At 52.5% G+C, this 17,527-nt stretch overlaps 9 protein-coding genes across 9 annotated transcripts; 5 read left to right on the top strand and 4 right to left on the bottom strand.

Annotated features, from left to right (window-relative positions):
* Positions 1-581: 581 nt before the first annotated feature.
* Positions 582-1,421, bottom strand: M421DRAFT_421947 (calcineurin subunit B; the record flags this gene model as incomplete). Its single annotated transcript, XM_033593007.1, has 4 exons — positions 582-832; positions 893-1,189; positions 1,240-1,292; positions 1,370-1,421. The coding sequence occupies 4 exons, from the start codon at positions 1,419-1,421 to the stop codon at positions 710-712; spliced, it is 525 nt and encodes a 174-aa protein (XP_033447331.1). The 3' UTR covers positions 582-709.
* A 225-nt stretch (positions 1,422-1,646) lies between these two features.
* M421DRAFT_6289 (DUF1770-domain-containing protein) lies at positions 1,647-2,327 on the top strand (the record flags this gene model as incomplete). Its single annotated transcript, XM_033596013.1, has 3 exons — positions 1,647-1,958; positions 2,009-2,206; positions 2,289-2,327. The coding sequence occupies 3 exons, from the start codon at positions 1,647-1,649 to the stop codon at positions 2,325-2,327; spliced, it is 549 nt and encodes a 182-aa protein (XP_033447330.1).
* Positions 2,328-2,907: 580 nt separating this feature from the next.
* M421DRAFT_6288 (uncharacterized protein) lies at positions 2,908-3,588 on the top strand (the record flags this gene model as incomplete). Its single annotated transcript, XM_033596011.1, has 1 exon — positions 2,908-3,588. One exon carries the CDS (start codon positions 2,908-2,910, stop codon positions 3,586-3,588), a length of 681 nt encoding a protein of 226 aa, XP_033447329.1.
* Positions 3,589-4,190: 602 nt separating this feature from the next.
* M421DRAFT_6287 (uncharacterized protein) lies at positions 4,191-4,619 on the bottom strand (the record flags this gene model as incomplete). The annotated part of the gene is made up of 1 exon (XM_033596010.1): positions 4,191-4,619. One exon carries the CDS (start codon positions 4,617-4,619, stop codon positions 4,191-4,193), a length of 429 nt encoding a protein of 142 aa, XP_033447328.1.
* Positions 4,620-5,907: 1,288 nt separating this feature from the next.
* M421DRAFT_421943 (uncharacterized protein) lies at positions 5,908-8,362 on the top strand. Its single transcript, XM_033593006.1, has one exon. It carries the CDS (start codon positions 5,961-5,963, stop codon positions 8,211-8,213), a length of 2,253 nt encoding a protein of 750 aa, XP_033447327.1. The 5' UTR covers positions 5,908-5,960; the 3' UTR covers positions 8,214-8,362.
* A 1,759-nt stretch (positions 8,363-10,121) lies between these two features.
* M421DRAFT_421942 (uncharacterized protein) lies at positions 10,122-10,456 on the top strand. The gene has a single exon (XM_033593005.1). The coding sequence runs from the start codon at positions 10,163-10,165 to the stop codon at positions 10,433-10,435; it is 273 nt and encodes a 90-aa protein (XP_033447326.1). The 5' UTR covers positions 10,122-10,162; the 3' UTR covers positions 10,436-10,456.
* A 639-nt stretch (positions 10,457-11,095) lies between these two features.
* M421DRAFT_181353 (uncharacterized protein) lies at positions 11,096-12,873 on the top strand. Its single transcript, XM_033587890.1, has 2 exons — positions 11,096-12,314; positions 12,367-12,873. Exons 1-2 carry the CDS (start codon positions 11,328-11,330, stop codon positions 12,760-12,762), a joined length of 1,383 nt encoding a protein of 460 aa, XP_033447325.1. The 5' UTR covers positions 11,096-11,327; the 3' UTR covers positions 12,763-12,873.
* A 1,764-nt stretch (positions 12,874-14,637) lies between these two features.
* M421DRAFT_421941 (glycoside hydrolase family 128 protein) lies at positions 14,638-16,028 on the bottom strand. The gene has a single exon (XM_033593004.1). It carries the CDS (start codon positions 15,710-15,712, stop codon positions 14,732-14,734), a length of 981 nt encoding a protein of 326 aa, XP_033447324.1. The 5' UTR covers positions 15,713-16,028; the 3' UTR covers positions 14,638-14,731.
* A 94-nt stretch (positions 16,029-16,122) lies between these two features.
* M421DRAFT_421939 (60S ribosomal protein L17) lies at positions 16,123-17,375 on the bottom strand. Its single transcript, XM_033593003.1, has 4 exons — positions 17,312-17,375; positions 17,017-17,230; positions 16,670-16,857; positions 16,123-16,620 (listed from the first exon to the last, which is right to left on the bottom strand). Exons 1-4 carry the CDS (start codon positions 17,312-17,314, stop codon positions 16,471-16,473), a joined length of 555 nt encoding a protein of 184 aa, XP_033447323.1. The 5' UTR covers positions 17,315-17,375; the 3' UTR covers positions 16,123-16,470.
* Between the last annotated feature and the right edge of the window lie 152 nt (positions 17,376-17,527).

Genomic DNA, 17,527 nt, shown 5'->3' with positions numbered 1-17,527 from the left:
AAGGCAAAGCACAATTTGCCCTGTTTGCCAGGCTTAGATGCGATGTTGAAAACAGGCACAAACATGAATAAGAGGGGTGAAAATCGAAAGGCATAGTCGTGATTTGTCCCAGCCTGAACATAGCGAGCAGGCGCCTTGGGCAACCCCGTCCATGTCTCATCATGCCGTGCCATGCTTCGCACATGATGTGTCTAGCTTTGCAGGTCGTCAGCAGAACAGAGCATTGGGTCAAGGCAGTGTCAAAACCACATTGTATGGTTGACAGGAAGTATTTTGCGTCCAAGCTTAAGAGGGTCTGGTAGTACGCCGAGCGCAAGTCCAATCTTATGATTGAGAGAGGGATGGCAAGTGAACCGTGCAGCAATCCTCACTCGTCCGCTAGACCAAGTGCGGAGGGCCCAAATACCGGCCCACCGAAGCCCGGAAGACGATGTATCCTGGCAGCAAACGAACCATGACGGGCGTTGATGTTTTCTCGCTTAAATTTCCCGCTGTTGCTCGGTAGTCTACACTTGGGGTTAGCAGTTGGCGCGCGGGCGTGGATAGGTCTCAGTGTGCGACACGCAGGTCTTGAGCAGAAGCGCGTGGAGAAGTTGATCGTGTATTGATGGAACAGATTTCGTCAAGGCCGTCCAATTCGGCCCAAAACACCACAAACGCCTCGCCGGGAAGGATGCCCAGTATGCCATCTCATCATTAGGAATTCGGCTTAGAACTGGTCCAGAGTCATGCTCATAGAAACGTCTGTGTTTTCAACCATCTTTGTGAACTCCTCAAAACTGATCTTGCCGTCGCGGTCCAGGTCGGCTTCCATGATGGTCTTGTCGACAATCTGCGGCAGGGGTAAGCGGGTGTTTGCTTGCATTGCAGGCTCCTTTCTTGTCTGACGCACTTGCTGTAATTGCTGGTCCTTCAGGTTGCTGCCAACCATCATCTTAAGCACAATGAAGAGCTCGCCATTGCTGATGTAGCCGTCGCGGTCGATGTCGTAGACGCGGAAGGCGAAGCGCAGCTTCTCTTCCTTATTGCCTTTGCTGCTGAAGGCCGAGAGACCCGAGACAAACTCCTGGAAGTCGACGTCACCGCCACCGTCCTCGTCGAAGATGGCGATCATTCGTGTTGCCAGAGGGTTCGAGGAGATCTGGGGGAGGGCTAGGAATTCGTCGCGCTCGATGGTGCCTGAGTTGTCCTGCTCATGTCAGCAGACCATAGAAATGGCAGAGCCATGAAGTTTCGCACCTTGTCAAGCTTCATGAACCTCTTTCGCAGTCTGTCCACCTCCTCGCGGTCGACTGGCATGTGTTAGCTCCTGGTTTTCAGCCCCGCAGACATGCACTCGAGCAGCGGCGTCCGCTCCTTCTGCACGTACAATTCGAGCCGGAGGCGATGGTGTCGAGAAGCGCAGACGGCTGGTTCCCCATTTTGGCGTGTGTGAATGGCAAGAGCTGCGTGGGGTGGGTGCTGGAGTGCTCGGGGGTGCTGGGAGCTTTCGTGGGGTCCGCTGTCGAGGGTCCCGCCGCCGCTAGGCAGGGGGCAATCGACGTCAAGCCCTACGGACGCCAAGCCAAGCTGGAGATGCTCCGAGGGCTTGAGGCATTGTGAACGCCGCCATTAGCAAGCATCACCAGCTTCAGCAATACGACACAATGACGGAACCAGGTGTCATGGAGCTTGCGTCGACACTGCAGTTTGGCTCCATCAAGCGCCACCCTTCACCGCGACACGACCTCAATCCATCGACCGCCGCGTCCAAGAGGCAGCCCGTCACGCTCGACAAGAACACCGACATCGACTCTGACATTGACGAAGATGAGATACCCATCAGCGTCCTCAGCCCCGTACCGCGCAAGCAGACGATGCCGCCACTGCCCGACCTGCGATTCGAACAGAGCTATCTCAAGAGCATCGAGAAGGCAGAGTCATGGCAGGGCGTAGCATGGATCACGTTGCGGGACCAGGTTGGACAGATGATGGAGCAGTGATTGAGTCAAATGCTGATGCAGTGCAGGTCCTCATGTGCTTCGCGCAGGGCGTGGTGTGGACCCTCATCCTCAGCGGCTGGCGGCATTGGAACAGGTCGGCCAAGTTCAGCGGGCAGAGCGTCGGCGCGAAGATACGGCGGTGGTGGTGGGGCGTCAACAACTGGACTATCCCCGATGCCAAGTCGAAGCTGAAGGACACGAAGCTGGCCAAGAGTGTATCAGAGGTGAGTGCCGCCTTCCTCGAGGTCTGGCATCCTGGTGCAAGAAACCCATGCCCAGCTGGCCATACGCTAATCAACCTTACAGTACTACAAGGGCGAGTTCTCAAACGCTGCCCAAGACTAGCCGCAGCTTATACATGCATCAAACGGCGTTTAGGAACAAGGTTACGGAATATCACTGTTTACCCATTGCATGCAGCAGCATCTTGCCTTCTTTTACCTTGACCCTAGGCTACTGCACTCGGCTCCCGGCAGTATCACAAGGACGCTAATCCCTTCACTTCTGTCTCGCTTCTGTCACTTTCCCAGTCGTCAGGACCTCCTTGCCCCACTTGCACACTAACACACCACTCTCCAACCCAACTCAGCTGTCGATCGCTCACACTCCACGACTCCTATGTCCCACACGTCGCGCCGAATCATCAGCGATACCTCATCAGCGGACTGCGATGGATAGATGCAGCTCCAGCCCCTCAATCATGGGCGACACTCCAGTCTCATTGCTCGAACCCCCGCGGAAAGTACGCCGCGCCACGTTGGCAGGCATCAGGTAAACACCTAATATACTTCGCCCGAGACTTGCTAGCACCGGCAGCGACTTCGGAAGCATCGCTACCATCAACGTAGGCATCAAGCCTGACAAAAAAGCCTTTATACTGCACAGTCACGCCCTACGCAGTAGTTCAAACTATTTTGCCATCGCCATGGACGTTAACTACGCAGTCGTCGATGACGATAAGCCGATCAATCTGCCAGATGTAACCGTTGAAGACTTCGCTGTCTATGCAAAGTTCCTCTACACAGGCTTCCTCTTTACGAAAGAGACCAATGTCGCCGAGCTCGCGCGGTGCCTGCATCTGTACAAAGTTGCCAATCACCTGGAGGCAATGGACTTCCGCGATACCATAGTAGATGCTCTCATCGAGACCGTCCTTGACTTCCGTGCACTCAAAGGCCAGTGCCGCTTCACGGCAACTCACATCACGACCATCTACGCAATGACCGAGGAAGGGTCTCCGCTGAGGAAGTTCGCGCAAAGCCTGTGCCTGCAGTCCAAGGTGCCTCAAGGCTTCGAGAGGAAACGGTTGAAAGACTTCCCAGTCGATTTCCAACTGGACCTGCTGACAGCCGCTGCCCCTTTCATAACTTCGTCCACCAAGTCAACTGATATGCCAGATCCGCTGGACCTCGACAAATCCTGCAAGTATCACGAACACACCCCGCTCGGCACACCTTGCTACAAGACGAAGTATCAGTACATGTCTGACGAGCCTGTTGTTGAGGCGAACGTCGTGCCTAAGCCTCCACCTGCCCCCGTGAGCAGACGGCAGTCCGAACGACAAACCGAACGACTGGCGAGTAACGACTTCGAGTTAAGGGTTTGATACGGAGCAAACACTGTCTGTGATTTGAATGCATCACTCGTGTTACAATGGATTGGGCATGTCTGAAGTCAAAGTGGGAAGGCCATGCTGCAATGTTATCGTAGGTCGGAGCCAAAATGTATCTACTTTATACAAAAACTGTACGTGCCTAGAAGGCTCGAACTGACCTACAATGTTTTCATCGAGCTACAACGACGATAACACTCATCGCATAACCAGCAGAAGGCTATGCTGGGCGATCCGTGGATGATGTTCAGCATCAGCACACGACTCGTCTACGCTGGTATTTTCCGTACTCCTCCGAACGAATCCAAGACATCATCAGCGAACACTGCTGCTCGCTCTCCCGTAACTGCATCCAGCGCCTGACTTCGGTCCCCACTACTCCAACTGACCTGTTCCGCGTTTCCGCCCATCATCAAGCAATCCTCGTCCAGACTCATTGACGCCTGCACCTAGCGGAGGAGACAGTCTCCGCAAGACATGTGAACGTGCAGAAGGAACAGGGTCTGGTGGAAATGAATTGAGTATATACAAGGAACACAACAGGATATCCGCACTTGTTTACGCCCGCGCAGGCACCCCCTTCACCGACGTCACCGCTACTCGCTCGCCTCCATGCCCTTCCCCATGCTCCTCCGCGCCTGCTCCTTCTCGTCCGTACCCCGTCGCTCCGTACCCCGTCGCATCTGATCGTCTACCGGCCCACTGCGCGCCTTCGCAGCTGATGCCGTGCGCCTGCTCATCCCCCGCCCCGAGACCCTGGCTTTCACGCCATCGGTCGTCGCATCCGGGGTCGCGGTGGAGACGTGGTGCAGAGCGGCGTGTGCATCGTCTGTCTCGCTTTTGTTGAGCTGCGGAGACGCGCTGTCGTGCTCAGCTGCTCTTCTTAGGTGCGTGGATACCCGCGATTTCGTGATGGGGGTCGGTGCGTTGTTGATTTGGATGTGGGTGTATGATGGGTTTGGGGATGATGCGAAGGCGGTTGTGGAGAAGGTGAAAAGGAGCAGGGCCAGGGTCAAGAACTGCATTTTGGTGTGTAGTTGACTGGTTTTGGTTTCCGGTTGGAGAGGTTTTGCGACAATCGTGGGATGTGCAAGGGTGTCTGGAGTAGAGACTAGAGAAAGCCGATGGATTGATGGCTTGAGATGGTGTGTTGATGCTTGCTGGAGCAGGTTGTGGGCTGCAATCTATAGTAGGGTAAAGCTTCTTATATTATTACTTTTCCTGCGTACGTGCTCATCGTGTAGACATGGGGTCGTGCATCGACCTGACCATTCAGTCTCGGGGATATTGGGTGTTTCGAGTAATCCTGAGTTGCATTCACAGCGCTTGCCGGCTAGGGTCTAGCGCCCGCGCGTCTGTCAAGCACATCGTTGATTCGAAACGGGGTGGATCCGTTCATGCGAAATGGAAGTTCTTCAGATCTGTAAGGGCGTTCCAACATTGCGTTCGTTCACAGGATTGGTAGGCTGCCAATGAAGCTATCAGTCTGTTAAGATGCTCATGTCTATATCTTGGGTTGAAATGGGCGTAGATTTTACGCACGTCGATTTTCTCAACGGTTCAACTCTCGATGTTTCGTGCTTCACGTATGCGGCTCTCTCGCGACCTTCGTCCGCTGAAACAATGTCAAACTTGACAGTTTATGCCGATCTCTGACATGCGTCAGCGACGCATTGTGACAGGTGAAGTGATGCCAGGTGGGATGTTTTAGAGGTGTTCGAGAAAGTTACCGAATTTGATGAGATGGTTGTTCAAGAGAGAAGTGGAGGGGCTGTTTCTTAATGTCGTCACGTGCCAGCGCGCTAGCGCGACGCGTCGGTGGCGCCTTCCTTCACGCTTCACTACTGTGCAGCTTCTTGACTCACATGCCAGCTGTTACGCTTGTGAGAGATGCTGCACAATCACCATACACACGAACAATGAAGCCGTTCAAGCCGTTCAAGCCACTCGCAGTCGCCGGCAGAGTCAACACCCTCAATGGTCCTCCACCGCCAAAGAAAAGACGGCTATCCGAGTCCGACGATGATGGGCCACTCGCACGCACTGCACCAGCAAATCGAAAGCCCCTCACAGACGTCGTCAATCCCACGTCGCCTGAAACGCCGCCCATCGACTCCAGTGGCAGCTACTACACGGTGCTATGGCGGAAGTTCACCACCAAGAAGAACAAGACGTGGGATGGAGACGGCGTGCTGGTTGTGACGAATGGCTACGGTATCCTCACAGACAGCGATTCTGGCAAAGAGATGGGCAAGGGTGTGTGCAATCGGCCGCTGCTCCCTGGCTCTCAGCTGTCAATCGGCGGCAAAGAGCTCGAGATCGACGGCGTCATAGACAAAAAAGACTACCTGTCTGGGCGCATGTTCATGGGTAAATCGGCAGCTGCACCCGCGGAGCAGGCAACAAAGCGTGCGGAGCCTGGGTACAGATCGCTTTCCGTGGGCAAGTCGGTCCCGGCCAGCAAGGCGAAGGTGAAGAGGACCGAGTCTTCGAGCAGCACTAAGAGCGCTATGCCCGAGTACACTCCCTCATCCAATAGGCAGCAGCAGTTCAAAACACCACTGCTGTCGAATACAGTGCTTCCGCAGCGCAGCCCATCGATGCCCACGCCCCGCCACGATCCGAATGCACCGAACGCATTGGTCATGAAGCGGCCTACAGTCATACCGAAGGGGAAGCGGGTTGTAGATGTCGTCGTGGACCCTGTCTTGAGCAAGCACCTCCGTGATCATCAAAGAGAGGGCGTGAAGTTCCTGTATGAGTGTGTCATGGGCATGCGAAGCGAAGGCGAAGGAGCGATCATGGCCGACGAGATGGGTCTCGGAAAGACCTTGCAGACTATCGCATTGATCTGGACTCTTCTCAAGCAGAACGCGATACACGATAGTGGGCCGGCTATTACGAAGGCGCTCATCGTCTGTCCAGCCGGTCTGGTCGACAACTGGAAGCGCGAGTTCCGCAAGTGGCTGGGCAATGAGCGAATTGGCGTATATGTCGCTGATGCAAAAAACAAGAAGATTGCGAACTTCACTATGGGCAAGGCTTATAATGTCTTGATCATTGGGTATGAGATGCTCCGGACAGTGCAAGAGGAGCTCAAGAGAGGTGCGGGTGTCGACATTGTTATCGCAGATGAGGGGCATCGACTGAAGACTGCGAACAACAAGTCTATGCAGGCGATTCAGGGGCTCAACACTGAGAGACGGATCATTTTGTCAGGCACACCGCTGCAGAATGACCTGGGCGAATTCTACACGGCAATCGACTTTGTCAATCCCGGACTTCTCGGTCAGCGTGCCGCATTCAAGCGTGCTTTCGAGGCCCCTATTATTCGAAGCCGTCAGCCCGACGCGAGCGAGTCGGAGCTGGAGAAGGGCGAGGCACGATGGCAGGAGCTGGTGTCCTTGACCAGCAAGTTTATGATCCGGCGCACGGCGGACGTTCTGTCAAAGTATCTGCCGCCAAAGACAGAGCATATCGTCTTCTGCCGACCGACGAAGGCGCAAGCTGAAGCGTACCGCAACATCCTGTCCTCGCCGCTATTCACGGCCGCTTACGGCAACATGGACATGGCACTCCAGCTCATCACTATCTTGAAAAAAGTTTGCAACAGCCCATCGCTGCTAAAGTCGAAGAAGGACACGGAGGGGAAAGAGTCGGAGACGATAGAGTCGATTCTCCCGCTTATTCCGCCACAAATCTTGAACTCACACGCATCCAGCACAAAGCTGCGTCTGCTCGATAGTCTTGTGCATCGCCTCTACACCACAACAGAAGAAAAGATCGTCATCGTCTCGAACTACACAATGACTCTCGATATGATCGAGCGCCTTCTCACATCCCTGTCGTACACCTACCTGCGCCTAGACGGCAGCACACCCGCCAGCAAACGCCAAGGTCTCGTTGAGAGATTCAATAAGACCACCAAAGCCACGAATTTTGCCTTTCTACTCTCCGCAAAATCCGGTGGCGTTGGTCTGAATCTCATCGGCGCATCGCGGATCGTGCTGTTTGATATCGACTGGAACCCCGCCACCGATCTACAAGCCATGGCACGCATCCACCGCGATGGCCAGAAGCTTCCTTGCAAGGTCTACAGATTCCTTGTTCAGGGTGGCTTGGATGAGAAGATCTACCAGCGCCAGGTCATGAAGATGGGCCTTGCTAACGCTGTTGTCGATAACAAGCAATCCGCATCCTCATTCTCGAGAGACGAGCTAAGAGATCTGTTTCGGCTGGATGAGCGCGAGACGTGCCAGACGCACGATTTGCTCGGATGTACGTGTGACTGTATGGGTGCGCCGGAGGTCAAGCTCGAAGATCTGCTCGAGGTTGTTGATGAGGATAGTGATGATGACAAGCCGCTTCTACTTAGCTTGAAGAAAGCGAGCGAAGTCAACATGGAGGAGCAGGAGGCTGACCTTGAGAGTCGGAGGAAAGCGAAGATGCCAAAGCTCAGGATGCTGATGGAGTACCATCATATTGACACAAAGCACATCTCGGAAGGGCTCGTTGACGAGGAAGAGCTGGCCGTTGCCGTGGACGATGATGTCTTCTTTGAGGTGGTGAAACAGAGTGAGAGCAATGTCGGGTTTTTGTTGACGAAGTCAAGTTCGTGAGTCGACTATGGGTGTGAAAATACATCATCGCACAGCATCGGCGTTTTAGGATTGCGTGGGAGGCAGATGATACAAACGAATGATGAAAGCGAAAGCGTATGGCAGCACCACGTGAGCGATATACCCTAGATTTGCATGCATATAAAGACCCTCATACACTCAGGTCCTCTTCTTTACATCATCTCTGCTTTCCACGAACACCGAAGGCGGCAAAAAGTCAGAGTATGTCTGTTGCCCAGCTCCGTTCCTCAAGAGCTCCCTGGACCACGTCCACGTGGTCCATCAGATTCGAAAACGATGATTCTTTCAAAAACAAAGCCTCGACCCTTTTATGGCTCTCCCTGCCTCTTGTCGACCACAAGCCCCACGAAAAGTCCAGATGATGCAAGAGCATGTGGACATCTTCTGCTCTGCGTTCAAGATAAGCGACGATGAACATGTCACTCTTCGAACTCTTCGAACTTGGGCCATCTGCCACGGCCCACAATACATCTGCATATCTTCTGACACATTAAAACAGGATCCATTCAGCAATATGTCTTCGTGTGCGCCATTGTTGAGAACGAGTCTCTCGAATTGCTGTTTACCTTGTGCGAAATTGCCTCCTGCTGATCTTGGGTCTACAAAACGTGTGCTGCTAGTCACGATGAGTCTATCCCTCGCTCTTCCTGTGGAGAATCTCCCTGAGAGGAACATCAACTTGAGTCATGTATGTCGTCTGAGACGTGTCTTCACTGTTGCGCTTAGAATCCGTATGGCCTACATTCAAGCTGCGTTCGTGAGCCTTTGAACGCTCATTCAAATCTAGTCATACCTCATCCAAAGTCTGTGCTTTATTTCTCTTTTCAAATTGGGCATGATCAGAGTCATATGGTCCTCGTTATGCAAAATAGTCTGAACAACTTTGGAAACTGTACATGATGTCGCTGATGGTATTCCGGAATTTTTGTGACTAGTAGTACTTCCACTCGGCTCTTCTGTGCTTATCTTTGCGCCTGCTGCTCCAGATTTTGCCGAACACACTGTAACTAGGCTCGACTTTTTTCGTCAAAACTCGAACCAAGATTCGTGTGATCAAAACTGTCAAGGGCTAAGACCATGCTTCTTTCTTGGCAAACACTTATGCCCAATTTCTGGAGGCATAAGGCTTACTATTTTAGAATTGCGTTGTCAAAAAGTGTTCTAGCTGTGCGGCATGAGATCTTGTTGCGGCAGACGTAGCCGCTGTATAGTCGATGGAAACTGCGCTTAGTTGCTTGTTAGCTAGGAGGCGACCATATATACATACTCTGAGACGTGCTAGTCCAAGGTAGTCAACAGAGGTGACGATCAAGGCCTGTTGGACCGACTTGCACCGCAACAGATCTGAAGAACAATTTATCCTCGATGAGTAGGGGCCTGACTGCGCCAATATTACTAATGTCTGCGTCCGCAGCTATGTCTGTGCCTTCCTTGGATGATTACATACGTTTCGGGAGCTAAACTCTCTTCCATAACTTCTTCTCCTAAGATTTTCAACTGAACGTTTCTTCAAAGCTTGATAGCGTGGATCTGCGTCTTCTACTGTTGTCAGAGACTTCCCAAGCTTCGAACCTCATACAAGACTTGGCGATGCTGCTCGAAGTAGTGCCCATTCCCGATGTGACATGAACAGAGATCCGCAAACTTACACTTTATCCTTGCCCGCCCGTGGGTTCGGACTACGAAAAATTCGACATCAGCAGTCACGACAGTTGAGTATATCGATACTTCACGTATGCGCATTGTTGACTTAGCAGTCGCTGAACATCTGCTGACCGGCTCCGGCTTTCCGTATCAATCATTGAACCCGATCAGGTCCTTCTGTACCATTACTGCGTACCGCAAAGTGCCTGTTTCTCGAAAATTACGCACTTGACCAAGTATATTCTGTGTTTCTTCTAGTTGACTGAAGGAGCTCGAATGGGTCAATGTATCACTCCAAGATCCTGCGACTGCCGGCTCTCTTCACCAAAGTCGTTAAACATATACCGCTATTCCCTAATGTCTTAGATTTAATTGTTGATCAAAAGGCAGACATGGACGTTGATGCTCTCCCGCCACGTCGACGCTACTTCGTATGTCATGTGATACACGTCTCAAGGCCGATCCATTCACAACGCCTCGAGATTTTCAGACCCCCGTATCAGCAGGGCAGCTTCGTCGAGAGAAAATTGGGATGTTGTGTAAGATCATGGCGCTGATGGCATGTCTTCGAAGGCTCGGGAGTGCAGGGCGTGGATCGAGATTGCTGTTAAGCGCCTGACAGCTGTTGATGGGAGAAGGAAAAGATGGTATGCAGGTGTCAATGCAAGGGTACGCAGAACGTCGCAAAGTGGAGCTGTTTCTGACGCGTGTGTTAGTTCATTGGCTCGCTTCGCCGCCCTGCAGGTCTTTCGGACAGATTCCGACTCGCGCGTCTTTCACGGATCGACCACAACATCAAAGGCTACCGTTCAGCGTCAACGCGATGTCAGCATTGAATTCCTGCAAAATGATAGATTGCACCTTGTACTTTTCTACACAGCAATGGTATACAAAGCCGGTGAAGCTCAAACCTTTCTGTCCCTCCCTTGGACCATACTTTCCGCCATGCATTCTCCACGAAGCTAAGTATAGTACGCCAACAAGGCAAACGAGTGGTCACCAGCGCAGGATCTCATTTCACAATACGAAGTGCGACTTTCGACTGAGCTGATACATTTAATCTGCCCTGACGCTTCGACCCTTTCGAGGTAATCTTCACACGCTCCCGTGCCACGGTGCCACCTGGCCATGCTTTCATCGAATCCATCGACCCCGCGTAACTGCGGCTTCCTATCCGAGAGACTTTGGCTTTGGCATTGACTGTACTTTCCTAGCTAGGCAGTTGCTCTATCGAATTCCCTTTGATACCATGAACCTTGCTTTCAGTCTTACATTCCTTCTGCAGCTGACCACCACTCCCTCCTGTGTGTTGAAGGATAGTAAAGACACGGTCATGGTACTTGTTACAATGCATCGAGAAAGCACACATATAAGACTGGACATGCTCAGTATTCCACCACGGAAGCATCCACCCAACAACTTCATCGGCACGACGAACATTCGAGCAAAATGAGGTTAATGGAAATGAACACCACAGTAGCTGCAGTAGCCGGTTACGCTACAATACTGGCTGAGCCGCTCGCTGAGCCGCTTGTTGCACCCTTCGTCCCCATGGAAGCCCCAGGACGCGTCGGTGCTGCCTTCACTACCAGTGCGCCGGGTTCCAGCAACCTGATGGCTGATTCACGGTATGGGGGCTGGGGCTGGCCAGGAAATTCACCATCAGCAGTATCTTCGGCCAGTCGATGCTCCACCACTTATGGCGCATCGGCTCCTCCCTGGGGAGCGTCCACCGATTACTTCACCAGCACGTCGTACGCATACAGGGTCAAGACAGAGGTTCTGACGCCCAAGCCATCCACTACAAGTGTTTCAGCCACCTCGACATACACGCAGTGGGAGACAGCCCCAAATAATTTAACAAAGACAGTCTGGACTGATACATACACCTGGACGAACTACCTGACGACGACTGCAACCGTATCGGAGACTTCCACTATCACTACGTCTGTTCTCTCCACAACTACAGTTCCCACCCCGGACGGATTTACTCCAGTGGCAGCTGTTTACCCTGAGGCAGCAAAACACGTGGACGACTGGGGCGACCGCGACAACTGGGCTGTCGAAGATTCGTACTGGCAGGACGAAGGGAACGACCCATGGATCCTGCCTCTCGCCGCCAACACTGCCCGGGAAGGTGCACTTCTTGACGCAGCAGTACCTCTTATCGCGGAGAGTACGCCGGTGCGGACTGACCAGGCATCCAAAGTCGATTGCCTAGTTACCATGATCAACATCTATGACTCAGGAACTACCACCTCCAAATCGTTTGTGTCTCCTCCAACATACACTCGCACGAAGTACGTAGCGACCGAGACCACTACAACAACTGTGACAACCAAGATCAACCCTACGGAAACTCCGTATACGTACACAATGGCATCAGGTCTAGAGATCAAGTCATGGTTCACAGAGACAACTACCAAAACGGAAACGGTAAAGCTATCCTGGTAACCTCAACCACCAACTTTGACTGACACTGTACCAGACCACAACCACGGAGTACCCCTCGTCAACCACTACAGAGTATGCTGCTTGTGCCACAGACAACGTTATCGACACATACGAAGGCTTCCCGCTCAACAATCTCGCCAAAGACTGGTACAGCAAGAACAGCACCGTGACCGTCATCCGCTCTAGCTGGTGGGAGTTCCAGAATGTGACAGCGTGCTGCAATAACGCTTCTCAATACTCGAACGCCATCTTCTACAAATACGACGGCACTTGCGAGGTCTTCTTGGACGACCATACTAATACCAGGTACAATGCAAGCGGTAAGATTGATGTTGAGGTCTGGTACGAGCCGAGAGAGCGTGGTTGGTGGGGTCCTTCCGTGGGTAATGGACCGCGCGGAAGTATCAGCTTTTCGTCTTTGTGGCTGTGAGGAACACTCGATTGTACCGCAGTCGTCGGTGACGATCAGTCCTAGTTTTTGGAAAGGCTTTCTCTTGTTCATTCTGCTGTTTCCGCGGATTCATTATCTTTTCGTCCCAGCTATTCCCTTAGCAAAAAAGCGTGTTATAAGCGACCAGTGCCCTGAAAGAGTCTGCAAGCTTATGGTGGGCGTCGTCGTATCATCCGATTCGTTTTCTAACATAAAACACCCAGAGCACGAAGTCAAGTACTATGGTCGTGATGAAGACGATGCCACACGCATATACCATTGTCTTGCCTTGCGACCGCCGCCTCTTCTCCATGATTTCTGGTAGCGGTGGGTAGCCCATCGCCTCAGAGTCAGAGGTAGGCGATGTATCCGGTGACAAAAGTGTTGAGCATAGATCAAATGTGGTGGGAGAAGAGGTGTAGAACTTAGACATTGGTGTATGCACTGTCACCGTGTCCTTGATTGAGAGCGACCCGATACTAGATATGAGAGACGCGCAATCCGCACTTACGGTGAGTTGCTGATACATTGCAAGATGTTCTGTTTTCGCACTGCAGTATTGTAGCGCCCCGATTACCTCCAGGTTCTTCAGATGCGTGTCGATGTTGTAGCAGGGTGCGGCGGCTTCGGTGACTTGCGGCGCTGCAAACACTGACAGGTGGGTCGCAATTGCAGCAACATAGGACACAAGAGCTTGTGACGGCGTCGTTCTCATCGTTCCACTTTGTGGAGACCCAGAATGAGTAGGGTGTCCAGACTCTGAATATGACAGATGTTGCAAAGCCAAAGATCTTCAGAAAACAGTCGAGGTGAGGCAATATAGGCGGGTCGGACAACTTGCTCTTCCCTCGTGGCTTTTTGGAGCTCATCGTTTACCTAGATGTATTCGATCGACTGCGAGCCTTAAATTGATGCTGCGATAAATGGTACTCATTCCGAGGCGGTCGTTGGTACTCTAAGTCATCGTTGTTAGGTCTTTGGCGGTCCGCCATCCTGAAGGACAGTGCGACATATGCAAGTAGAACCCCGACGACCAACGCTACCTATTATGCTATACTCAATCATAAATGCTGACTCATCTCCTCTCGCTTTGAGGCATGGCATGGGCTCAGAGCTGATAATGCCCACGCGCGCTTTCACTGGCCATGCAACCGAAGCTGCGCTGACCACGTACAAGCTCGCGATCCGCGACGAGTCAAAATTTCTGGAGTCATGCTCACTCGCTTGATGATATATCCTGAGAAGCCATCATGGTGTGTACTGTGTAATGGCCATGGGTGGAAATTTTGGTCGAGTAATGACCTGCACGGTGACGACACTTCTCGCTTGACTCAACAACGCTAGATACATAAATCCCCTCTCCATACGGCTATCAGAGACGAGACTCTCTCCATCTCCAAGTTGTTGATGGGAGTGGGCCGATGGGACCGACACGTGCTCAGCTCAAGACTTCAAAATGTAAAGAAAGCAGAGGTATATGCCACGCCTCTTCTGAACGAAGTGGCTGGAGTGAGGGATCATGTTTGAGGTTGTCTCCGCACACAATCCTGAAATTGGAGAGTACCGCTTTCTAAAACTATGTTGTTGATTTCATATGTGTTGCGAAAGGCATGTGCGAGATATCAGCTGCAAGTACATACGTTACTATTTCTTGGCTTAAGAAAGCGGAATACTCCTGCCTTGATTCCAATGGCAACTCACTTCTTGCAGTGCGAGGCTCAACACTGCCGTTTCAAAGAGAGAGAGAGAGAGGGATTTGCCATGTCAGTCCTTTTCCTCCTCTACTGTGTGTTCTGTTCGGCATACTGGCATGCGCACTCCATGTTACGAGAATACGACCCTTAGAACCCCGCAATCGGGCATATTGCTAGCCAGTGCAAATATAAAAAGCACGCATTGTATCTACGCTGAACTCATGGGTATCTGCTACCAACGCTCAAAATGAGCCACAACACATCTGTGGCAACGATCATAACGTGCTCGTCAGCACGCTCAACAACCCCATCGCCACAACTGCAACCAGATTAACACTGAGCATTCCAGCACCAGACCCTTCGCCCTTTTGACCTTCTTTAAAGCCCTCGCCCATATACAGCGCACCAAGCTCTGTCAGACCACCATCATCGTCGAACAAGGCAACACCATCGCCCGTCCACTCATTAGCGTCATCCGTTCTGAACGCACCAAACCATGCATATCGCTCAACGTAGTCGAGTCCGTCAAGATATGGCAATGCCTGATTCATCATACCGACTGTGTTTTCTGCAGACTGCTGCGGCAGGCCCATCTCAGTGATCCAAAGCTTGAGAGTCGACTGGCTTGTCGAGTTTGCGTTGTAGAATTCATCGAGCGTCCCCAGCCAGCTTGCTAGCCCGCCGAAGTCGCCATACCAGTGCACAGCGACGAAATCTGTTGGGCAGCCGTTTTCAGGATCGATGTCGTAGCAGGACGAGTTGAACGATCTGAGCCATTCCAAGCCGTTGCCTGAGCCGGTGGTCGATGGGTGGCTGATTTTCCAATCTCTCCCACCCCTTGAGCCATTTCTGAAGGGTACGACGTAGTCGATGTACGATCTTGCTGCATCTTCTGGGCTGATGCTGGATCCTCCGCTGCCAGTTGTGCCGTCCGGTTCATTGAATGAGAGCAAATGCGTACTTGACTTGTCGAGACTGCTAATCATTCGCTCCGTGCCAGATTGTTCAGTTGCTTCAATACCATGGATCATGGGGACAAATTCCAGGGATCCGGTGGAGATCAGATCCGTGTTTGGGTTAGGGCTCCAGTTGTAGTACCAGGAAATTGGGCTGTTGTCTGACGACAGAAGCTTATTGTCCGAAGCATGTGTATCTCCGATAAACGCAAACCCCTTCTTGCTATCCTGCGCTTCTATTGTGGCAAGAAGACTGAGTGCTAGCGCTCCAAGGAGTCGTGGATGTTTGAAAGTTGACATGCTGAATGGAGATACTAGAAATACGCTTGAAGAACAAAAACAGCTGGGTATCACACATATATGCGCAAGGAGAAGTAGGTAGAGGAAGCAAGTGGCGCATAGGGGAAGCGGATATATGGGCCACACACAACGGCCACAAGACGCGGCGATGTACATGGGTGTGCTGGGCTTGCGTCATGACAGCGCTGTCTTCAAAACTTGGCATGCGCCGAGGAGCAAGATAACAGCCATCCTCGAGTCCGAAGAAGCGACCTCACCAATCGCGCAATGCTCGAGGAGCGCACAGATGTTGCAGGGCCGTTTAGGCAAAGTACTGATGTGTTGTAAGTGTACGAAGGTTCGATAGTTGGTGCTAGGCTTGGATGCGTGCTAGCGCTACTTGCCCGAATTTCAAGAACGAGGTGAGGGTTGCCGTCCGACATCAAAGCCTCAGCTCAAATTAGATGTAAATACGTAGCGTTGATTCGTGAAAGATCAAGATTCATATACATTGCATTAGGCGCTAGGGAGGTCGTGTGCATGCAATGATGGTGCACAACGACACTGCGTACACATGTAGAGAGAGCGCTGAGTTTGGGAATCAGGCCGTGGCCCTATTTGTTTGCTGACCAGACACCGGAGAAATCGAATTCCCAATCATGCACACATGATGAGTGAGTATGAAAGACCCTATAATTCATCGCTCATTGACTCCTAGACCCTGCCCATGCCGTGTCCTTTTGTCTTCGCTTAAACTTCAACACCTCCTCTTGCGCTGCTTACGCAGCGGTGATGGCCTTGCGGACCTCACGGCCACGCTGCCTCGAGTTCAATCGGCGCTCGACGGTCTCATTGGACTTCTGGACAACCTCGGCACCCTCGGTGAGGATGAGCTCGATGTGGGAGGGGTTGGACATGTATGGGTTGATCTGTGCGCTATTAGAGCTGGAGCTGTGCGTGTAAAATGCCGTTACGTACACGACCGTGGGCACGGTAAGTGCGCCTGCGCTGCTTGGGGGCCTGGTTGACCTGGATGTGCTTGACGACCAAGTTGGCGGTGTCGAGACCCTTGGTGTCAGCGTTGGCCTCAGCGTTCTTGAGGAGACCGAGAAGGATCTCGGCGGACTTGACGGGCCAGCGGGCCTTGGAGACACCGAAAGCCTTGCCTGCGGAAGTCAGCCATTGCCCACGCAAAATTCGATCCTAGCAAACGCGACGCAGCGCAATCCTCTATCCGGCGCAGTTTCTCCTCTTCTAGTACATCCATAGTCCATGCTCCAGATCCTATTCGTCCCTCCTTGCGTTCGAAATAGAGGGTCACTCACCCTGGGCGGTGCGTCCAGTGCTGCCGGCGTAGCGCCTCATGGGAACGGCCTCCTTGTGGTCGAGGACATTGCCAAGGTAGGTGAGGGCGCGGTCAAGCTTCCATCCGTTGATGGCCTGGGCGGTCTCGCGGGTGTTCTTGAAAGAAACACGGAGGTAGGAGCCGCGGGCGCGGGCGCTCTTTGCGTTGTCGAGGGTGGATGCTCCGTAACGAACCTGTGGCAGCAATTAATTTCGCATTCGAGATTGACAGCAGCGCATTTGTGAGCATTGCAGTGGCGGATGGCGGCGACTCACCATTTTGGCGGGCGATGAGGTCCTGTGTTGTTAGCGAATCTTCAGAGGTTGGAGTAGGCACGATGTTCAGAGAATTAGAAGGTGCACTGTGGGTGCACGGACGCGCTTGCCTGTTTGGCCAATGGCGAGTGCGAAAGGAGTGGAGCGCTAAGCGAGGAGAGAGCAGCCCTTGCCCTTGGCCGAATTTTGTGCTAGCGCAGTAAGCTCGCAGAGAAA

The sequence above is a fragment of the Didymella exigua genome, assembly GCF_010094145.1.
Source record: "Didymella exigua CBS 183.55 unplaced genomic scaffold M421scaffold_18, whole genome shotgun sequence".
Lineage (NCBI taxonomy): Eukaryota > Fungi > Ascomycota > Dothideomycetes > Pleosporales > Didymellaceae > Didymella > Didymella exigua.
The sequence above is the reverse complement of the archived record's forward strand: the minus strand, read 5'-3'. Positions and strand labels throughout refer to the sequence as shown.